General features: G+C 61.8%; 3 protein-coding genes across 3 annotated transcripts in view; 1 reads left to right on the forward strand and 2 right to left on the reverse strand.

The window, feature by feature from the left end:
* TMEM151A (transmembrane protein 151A) overlaps positions 1–2,109 on the reverse strand; it is a 7,104-nt gene extending 4,995 nt beyond the window's left edge. The window contains exon 1 of the mRNA XM_004713697.2: positions 2,053–2,109. Within this exon, the coding sequence (XP_004713754.1) occupies positions 2,053–2,109 (57 nt within the window). The remainder of the gene's footprint in view (positions 1–2,052) is intronic.
* Positions 1,979–5,558, forward strand: YIF1A (Yip1 interacting factor homolog A, membrane trafficking protein). The gene is made up of 8 exons (XM_004713549.2): positions 1,979–2,138; positions 2,777–2,988; positions 3,121–3,225; positions 3,341–3,419; positions 4,550–4,607; positions 4,712–4,867; positions 5,167–5,260; positions 5,344–5,558. The coding sequence occupies exons 1-8, from the start codon at positions 2,108–2,110 to the stop codon at positions 5,488–5,490; spliced, it is 882 nt and encodes a 293-aa protein (XP_004713606.1). The 5' UTR covers positions 1,979–2,107; the 3' UTR covers positions 5,491–5,558.
* A 202-nt stretch (positions 5,559–5,760) lies between these two features.
* On the reverse strand, positions 5,761–7,837 carry CNIH2 (cornichon family AMPA receptor auxiliary protein 2). The gene is made up of 5 exons (XM_030887544.2): positions 7,612–7,837; positions 7,143–7,190; positions 6,707–6,819; positions 6,479–6,622; positions 5,761–6,393 (listed from the first exon to the last, which is right to left on the reverse strand). Exons 1-5 carry the CDS (start codon positions 7,726–7,728, stop codon positions 6,366–6,368), a joined length of 450 nt encoding a protein of 149 aa, XP_030743404.2. The 5' UTR covers positions 7,729–7,837; the 3' UTR covers positions 5,761–6,365.
* Positions 7,838–8,720: the final 883 nt, after the last annotated feature.

Genomic DNA, 8,720 nt, shown 5'->3' on the forward strand with positions numbered 1-8,720 from the left:
CTGCCAGGCTCCCCTAGGTGGGGAAACCGTGATCAGCCTCATTGGGCTGAGGTGAGAGGCCCAGGGGATTGGCTTTGGGCAGCAAGCTAGGGCTAGGACTCTTGGGGTCTTAAGCTGTGTGACCTTGGACTAGTTCTCCCCCCACCACCTGCATTTTCCCATCTGAGAATGGGGGTGGGAAGATGTTGGAATCAATTCACAAACATTTAGCCTGCAGTGTGGGGGAGTGGGACCTGCTCAGAAAGCTGAGGATCTCCCTCCCAGTAAGTGAGGCGCAAGCAACTGGTGGACAAGGGCCTCAGAGGCTCATACCTGCCCCAGCATCAGAACCTTGTCCCTGTCTCGGCAGTCAGGGGCTGTGATGCGGTGATTCTGTTTGGGTTTTGGTTTTAGGCAAGGGGTAAAAGACCACCTCCACGACCTCCTGGCTCAACGTATTCCCCATTTAAAGAGGAGAAGTGGGGAGAAAAGGACTAAGCAAGCCATTTGTGTGTTTATTTGAGGGGGGGGTGCATAATGTTTCCTAAAAGTCCTCTGTATGAAGCACTGTGCGGCGGGGTTCTGGGCAAACAAGGGTTCGAGAGTGACACAGGTCTTGTCCTTTTGGAACTTCCAGCAGGCAGACTGGGGCCCAGGCCTTGGCCTCAGGATCCCCACCCTGGGCCAAGTCATGTGGTCAGCCTGTCTTCCTGTCTGCCTCTGAGAGACAAGCTAGGGTGCATTACAGAATAACCACTATGAGAGGGAAGGACACTCTCTGTGGAAGGGACTTCTTAGCAAAGACATGGTGATTAGACCACGTGGGCTCAGCTCAGGAAGAGGAAGGCCACCTGGTGTAACTGGACACTGGGCTAACTATAAAAGACCCATCCTGGTCCACAGAAGGTGGCAGGTCTGTAAAGAGGGAGGCCTCTCAGAGCTGTCTCCTGACGGGTGGGGGTACTGAGACCCTGGGTCGAGAGAAATGAGGGCCAGGAACCACAAGTACAGCTTGGGAACCTCAGGAGGAGAAAACCACAGGGCCAAGTATGACTCGGGAGAGGCGGATTGACAAGCCTTGGCTCCCAACCTGGTTGGACCACAAGGGAGGTCTCTGAGCGATCCTACCCTAACCATACACCTCTGGAACTTAAGATCTTCTGGGCTCCAATCTGGGAGAGAGGGTATGGAGGAGCATGTGGAGGGAAGATCCCAGGCCTTCGCAGCAGTTGGATTCCCAGGTTCTGGGGAGGCCTAAGAGGGTCCTGCTATCCGCATGGTCAGCAGTTCAAAACCACCAGCAGCTTTCTACTCCCATAAAGCTACAGTCTTGGAAACCCACAGGGGGTTGCTATGAGGCAGCACGGGACTCAATGGCAGGGAGTCTGGGGGAGAGCATTTCAGCACCGGACGACGGACAGCGCTCGCACAGCAAGGCGAGAGGAGAAGCGGGAGGAGGAGCCAGCATCCCAGGCTCGCAGGACCGCGACGTCGCTGCCCAGCCCGGCCTCCCACCTTCCGGACTGCCGGGCTCCGCGCCAGGACTGAGCTCGGAAGTAGAGGGGGCGAAGGACAAGCCCGGAGGAGTGCAGCTTATCCAAAGACCGCTCGCCCCGTCCCCTGCTGGAGTACGTTATCCCGCGAGCGAAGCTTGGTTCTCGGACGCCAGCTGCCACCTCCCTCTGCCCACACGGCCTCGGTCGGCTGCAGTCGTGGCAGGGGCGGGGAGCGGGAAGCACCTAAGTGCGCAGGCGCCACGCTTGGCTTCTTTGCTTGTTTATTGGCTGCTCTTGCCGCGGACTAACAAGGCCACTCTCCAATCCGAGAGCGCCTGGGGTCGTCCCGCCTTCCCCGTGACCGGAAGTCGACTCCTGTCGAACCCGCGTTAGGGAGGAAGCTCCCGGTAGCCAATTAGGAGAGGCGAGGGGTAAGCCCGCGCAGCGCAGGAGCCAATGGCCAGCGGCGCAGCGTGACGCCACGGGCATGGCGGCGGCGGTCAGCCGGGGAGGGACGTGTCGGGCTGCCGAGTAACCTCGGTCTTTGCCCCGGGAGTGGAGTAACTGCCTTGTTCACACTTGTGCACGACAGGCGGCGAGGCGGGCCCTCGGGGAGAGCGAGCGTGGCGGCCATGGCGTATCATTCGGGCTACGCAGCCCACGGTGCGTGGGGCGCGGGGCGAGCGGGCCGCGGGCCGCCAGACTGCCGGAGAGTCGGCGGCGCGCCCCGTTCAGCCCGAGGGAGCGGGTCAGTCCCCCTGGGCGGCGCTGTCATTGAGCTTCTTGCCCCGTGCGACTAGCCAACGCGTTCCTGACTTCAGCCTCTTGGCCCAGTCCTGAGGATCAGGGCAGTGACCGTCCAGGGGGGAGTCCCCTGGTCGACTTGGACACTAACGGGCCCGCCTCTGCAATTTGCTTTGCTTTCTTGCCGCGTGGGGTCCTGATCACTGTCCTGGCCTCCAGGCCACCAGTCACCTCCTCACCCTTGCGGATGTGGGCATGGGCTCCCAAATACCTTATCCAACTTCCGCTCACTTTCTACAGCCCTGTTCACAGATCATCCTCCCAGAACCTCCTAGAAACACCCAGGTGGGCAACCACCTTCAGGAGCTGCCTCCGCTCGGTCTTGGCCACATTCACCCCTCCACTTAAGCTCTCCCAGCTCCCGTAGCCGCCCCTCTGTTGGCCTGCTGCCCCAGGCTTGCCCGAAGCACTGGGGCTGCCTAGGCTGGGGAGGGAGGTGGCATTGGGGCACCAGCTTCCTATTCCAGCCACTCACTCGAGTACCTCCAATCCTGCAGGCTCCAAGCACAGGGCTCGGCCAGCTCCGGACTCCCCACCCCTCTTCGATGACACAAGCGCTGGTTACTCTGGCCAGCCAGGTGGCTACCCGGTCCCAGGAGCCGATGTGGCCTTCAATGTCAACCACATGCTGGGGGACCCGGTGGCCAACGTGGCGATGGCCTATGGCAGCTCCATTGCATCTCAAGGGAAGGACTTGATGCACAAGGAGGTGTGGCCTGCCCCAGGGTAGGGGTGGCCAGGTTGGGCTTCCACATGATCTCTGTGCCGCCCTCAGGGAAGGAGCGCACACTGGGGCTGGGGGTGCAGCTTGCCCACAGCCTCCTCTCTCCCCCGCCCCCAGCTTCATCGTTTTGTGTCTGTGAACAAACTCAAGTATTTTTTTGCCGTGGACACAGCCTATGTGGCTAAGAAGCTAGGGCTACTGGTCTTCCCCTATACACATCAGGTGAGCTGTCCACCACGTGAGCTGGTGGGACCCCCACTGCCGCCCTCATCCTGCCCAAGACATCAACCCCCCTCTCTCCCTTTTCTCTGTCCTCTTCTGCCCTGACCACTGCCAGAACTGGGAACTGCAGTACAGCTGTGATGTGCCTCTGCCTCCCCGGCAAGACCTCAATGCCCCAGACCTCTATATCCCCAGTGAGTCACAGCCTGGGCTGGGCGGGGGTTTGTGCCTGGATCTGCTCGGGATGGTTTCCTGTGCAGCGTCTCCCGGCAGATGGGCTGGGTGACCAGCGAGGAGCTTACACCCTTCAGAGCCTTCTGGGCATTTGCTGGGGAGACCTCCCTGCTTCTTTGACTGGGACCATAGAACATAGGCCTCTTAGCCTGGAGCCTTTTAACTTCCAGCTAGGGGAACCTCAGGCTGGTTCCAAGGGCTGAGCCGGGATCTGGAAGTGCTCAGTAACACTTAGCTGCAACAGTCAGCATGACTGCTCTGAGATCTACTCAAGTACCCCCCCCTCCTCCAGGAAGCCCTCCCAGGCCTCCCGAGTCTCCAGATCCGCTTGGGCCGATTGCAGTGGTCAGGTTGTCCAGGCCATCATGGCCAGTCCACTCTCATCCAGGTGGCCCAAGGTGGAAACATTGAGCTGCTGAGAAGGGCTTGTGGATGTGTCAGGGCCAGCTCTGCAGGAAGCCACTCATGGTATCAGGGATAAGCAGCCTGCTCAGGGGCCTAGGAGGACTAGATCTCTCTCATGACCTTCTGGCTTGGTAGCCAGTGTGCAGCAAGAATTGTGATACCCTGTCCAACAGGTGAAGCTGGGGCTCAGAGACTTAGGGTTCTTGGAGACCATACTACTGCTGGGGATGGGCTACTTCCGTGGCTCCAGATCCTGGGGCTCCGTCTGTGGGGATATCAATGCTGGGGCTCCCCGGGAGGCTACACCCAGAGCCCTTCCACATCAGCAGTGTCGCCAGGCTTAGTTCTTTCTCAAGAGCTCAGCCCGTGGCCCCAACACCAGGGACATCAGGGTTTGTCTGCCAAGCCTAGGAGTCTGACCTGAACATGTTTGGCCCCATTTGGGCTGGGCTGGGCAGTGGCCTTGGGCCCTGATTCTGTTTCTGAGACACAGCAAGGGACAGCACAGCAGGGGGAAAGGGTGGCTGGGTGGTCCTGAGAGAAGGGTCAGGTGACATCAAAACAGGGGAATCAGGCTGGGCTGGGCCCTGGAGAACGGAGCCCGACAGTGGGATGGGGGAAGGCCATGTGGGGGCAGCTGGCCTCATGGGCACTCAGCTGATGGCATCTCTCTGGTTCCTGACAGCGATGGCTTTCATCACGTACGTGCTACTGGCGGGGATGGCGCTGGGCATTCAGCAAAGGTCTGTGTCAGCCCTGACCACCCCCCCCCCCCCCCCCCCCCCCCCCCCCCCCGCTGGTTGATACCCCCAGCGCTGGGTCTCATCACCCCCAACCTTGGCCGCAGGTTCTCCCCGGAGGTACTGGGCCTGTGTGCCAGCACGGCCCTGGTGTGGGTCATGATGGAGGTGCTGGCCCTGCTCCTGGCCTTCTACCTGGCCACCATGCACAGCGAGCTAAGCACCTTCCACCTGTTGGCTTACAGCGGCTACAAATACGTGGGGTGAGCTCACCTGCCAGGTTGTGACCCCCACTGGGCCCCTGGGTGCACCGAGGACCCCGCTCAGCCTCGGCTCAGATGTGGGGGGCGAGGGGGTGGGGCACCTGCAAATAGTCCCTGGGACAAATGTGCTCTTCATTCTACTCTCCCGTGCACTGTTTGAAGCCCCCCTCGGAAGAATGCTCAGGGCAGTGGGTGTTGAGAGGCCCTGGCGGCCCGAGGACAGGCCTGAGTCCTGGCCTGCCAGATTCCCTACGGGTGGGGCCAGCTGGTAGCCTCAGTGTTCCCCACCCCCTCCCCAGGATGATCCTGAGCGTGCTGACTGGCCTGCTCTTTGGCAGCGACGGCTACTACGTGGCCCTGGCCTGGACCTCCTCTGCGCTTATGTACTTCATTGTGAGTCGGTGGGGGGCCACACTGCCGGGTCAGAGCTGGGACCCTCCTGCTCCACCCCGGGCCTCATTGCTTCTCACTTCCAGGTGCGCTCCTTGCGGACAGCAGCCCAGAGTCCTGACAGTGTCGGGGGCCCACTACCCCGACAGCGCCTCCAGCTCTACCTGCCGCTAGGGGCAGCGGCCTTCCAGCCCCTCATCGTGTACTGGCTCACCTTCCACCTGGTCCGGTGACTCCTGCTGCCCCGCCCCCACCCCGCCCTGCCCCCTGCTTTTGTCCACACATTGAAAACTTGATTTCATGATGTCTCTGACCCTACTTCCCGGGGGGTGGCAGATTCCCCCAGGCCTCTCCATGCTGGGAGCCCCAGGTCGGGGCAGGGCAGGACAGGGGAGATGGTGGTGCTGGGTGGCCCAGGCAGCCTCTGATCCATCTCAGAGAGCTTCACAAAGCCTGGGGCCAGAACCCCTCTGCAGCGACAACCGCCAGGAGGAGAGCCAGGCCCCGTGTTTGCAGTAGTTTATTCAGAGTTTGTCACAAATGGCCAGGGAGGGGGTGCTGGACTCCTCCAGGCAACATAGAAAATGGGTCCAAGAGACGAGGGGTGGGGGGGAAGGGGGCAGAGCCAAGAAAGGGGCTGGAAGGGAGCCTGGAAGGTGGGGGCAGACTAGGGGTGGGGCTGCCCCCTGCTGAGCCTGCTCATTCCCGGTGGGTGTGGGTACCCCCCCACCTGCAGGGGGAGCCTCAGGGTGGGGTTGGAGGGGGGCGGCCCAGACCGTCCAGGGTCAAGCCTGGCCCCATAGCAGGGCCCAGGATTTCCCGGAAGTGGCCCAGGCCAGAGGCCCACCCCTTCCGGGACTGACTGCCATGCCGGCAGCTGGCAGAGGAGCCGGGGCCTGTCTGGAGCTCTGCCCAGCCCTAGTCCAAGGAGGAGGGCTCTGAAGGCGGGGGTTCCCCGCAGCAGCAGTTTGGGGGTGGTGGTGGAGAGGCTGGGGGCACCAGTGCCCCCTTCCCTCCCCGGGGCTGAGGCCTCTGTGGCCAAGGGGCAGGGCTGGGGGTGCACAGGCGTCCGGTCCGTTCTGGGCTCACTCCCTGGCCGGCTTCCCCCTCAGAAACTCACCAACGTATAAACCATACTGCAGGGGAGGCAAGGAGGTGAGCTGGGGTCCCACCCATTGTCACCCACCCTGCCCTGCCCTCCTCCAGTCTCACCCGCCTCACCTGTACAGGTAATAGAAGAAGGAGAGCAGGTAGAAGGCCAGTTTGCACCAGGACTCCTTCTGGCAGTAGTTGAGGATGTCGGCATTCATGATGGAGACAGCGTCATACATGACCTCGGAGCCATCTGCTGGGCGGTGGAAGTACCTGGAGAGGGGCAGGTGGGAGGGGCCTGAGTGGCTGGGCCCCCCTCCCCCCTGGGCCCCACCTCCCCACTCCCTGCCCCCTCACCTCCAGAGGTGGTAGAAGAGAAGGGGGATGTTGAGGCCCAGCGTCACCCACTCAGCGGCACACAGAAACATCAGACAGAAGAGGCCGTGGATGGAGTACTCTGGGACCACCAGCTGGGGAGGGGGGAGAGATCAGGAGCCTGGTGCCAGAAGCAGTGACACTTGGAGGAGGGGGTGCCTACACCAAACGGAGTGTTACGCCAGTATTTGGGGGCGGGGGCAGAGCTGCGCTGCTAAGACCCTGGACAGAGTGGGGCTGCACTGCTGAGCCACCAAGGGGTGTTCACGGCTGGCCCCTCCCTGGGTGGAGGTGGTGCTACCAGTCCTATAATGACACTGGTTTAGGAAGGGCCCCCAAAGGCCTAGAGCTTCCCACCTCCACCCACGTGGCCCAGTGGATCAAACGGGCTGAAAGGGAAGGAAGGTCAGACACTAACCTTCCGCAGTAGGCAGCAGATGCGCTCGATGTTTTTCAAACGCTCACGCTGCGAGGGAGAGGGAAGCCAAGATGGGGTTGGCGGAGATGCTGGATTGGGGTGGCCTGGTCCTCCTCCCGCATCACCCGCCACCCCACCCGTGGCCACCAGGGGGCACCAGCGCAGCCTGTGCAGTGGGCTCCGTGCGGCAGGGAAGCAGCCGCGCTGTCCCCATGGCGACCGTCACCATGGAGGACCTTCACCCGCGTCTCCACGGCAACGGCCCAGAGCCTAGCCAAGGCTGCCCTGCCAAGAGGAACCTGAGCCCCGAACCTGTACCAGGTGTTCACTGGGGACAGGGACAGGGAGGAAGGGGCACCCCCTCCAATCCCCACCCTTATGTTTCCAAACCTCCACCCGAAGCCCTGCCCGCTACAGATGGAGAGACAGACGGACGGACACACCTCGGCACAGCACATGTATCACTTACTGCCCGCGCTGGGTTCCCCTGGTCAATGGGGTTCTTGAAGTCGGTCCGAAGCTCGTCAAAGGCTATAATCTGGGGGAGGGGCGTGTGCCCGTCAGGGGTGCGGACCCCTTCATTCATCCCTTCTGGAGGCCAGAGCCCAGTCCCTGGTCCCCCATCATTCTTGACAATCTGGAGTGGTACCGTTGGCCCTGGAGCCCCTGTCCACTGCAGCTCCGTGCAGGCACCCCAGGAGATGGGTCCCTCTCTATGCCAGGCCCTGGGATAGCCCCCTGGAGCCAGAGACCTGGGATAGCCCCCTGCCTTGAGGACCACCCCCCAAGCTCAGGAGAACTGCTAACTATGCTCTGGGGTGACCAGGTCCGTGGGCGTGGGAGAGACCCAGGCTGTATGGCTTTGAGAGCTCCGTGCTGGGCATCTAACCCAGTCTGGGCACCACCACGGGGCCCAGGCTTGACTCTGAGTGGTGGCTGCCTGGTGAGCAAGTGGGGGGAAGGGCAGTCCCGGCAGCAGAATAGCAAGTCCAAAGAACAAAGCTTCCTGGCGCTAGAGGGCAGGCGTGAGCAGAGTGGGAGGCCCGGAGAAAGGGGGAGATGGGGCTGGAGGGCCTGGGGCAGGCACAGGTGTCCAGTGAAGTCAGCCCCAAAGCCCTGGGGGGCCACTGAGGGCTTCGATCAAGAGGATGTCTTCAGACTGGTGGGGACAAGAGGTACTGAATGAAAAGTAGTCAGACGCTGGGGCTCATGGGAAGGCAGCAGGCTCTACGCACACTCTTCATTCTCGCAACAACCGGATGCACTTTGCACACACGGAAACCAGCACCCAGATTCAGTGACCTACTTGGGGCACCGGCGCTACTTAGTGGGGGAGCTGGGATTCGAACCCATTCTGATTGGAGTTCAAATACCTAGCCACTGGCTTGGAGTGCTTAGGAGGTGCTGTGGGGAGGGGGAGCCTGCAGGCATGAGGCCCTCCAGTCCAAGCTGCCAGGGTCAGGGATCTGTCTGGCGGGTGGTACCCCAGAGAAGAAGCAGGTATTTGAGGGGCTGATGGGACAGATCTGGGGTGGCTTGGGGGAGGAGGGATGACAAGGGTGCTTGCTCTGGTCCCCT

Source organism: Echinops telfairi, unplaced genomic scaffold (genome assembly GCF_000313985.2).
Source record: "Echinops telfairi isolate 266 unplaced genomic scaffold, ASM31398v2 ScPeMD7_7417;HRSCAF=8455, whole genome shotgun sequence".
Lineage (NCBI taxonomy): Eukaryota > Metazoa > Chordata > Mammalia > Afrosoricida > Tenrecidae > Echinops > Echinops telfairi.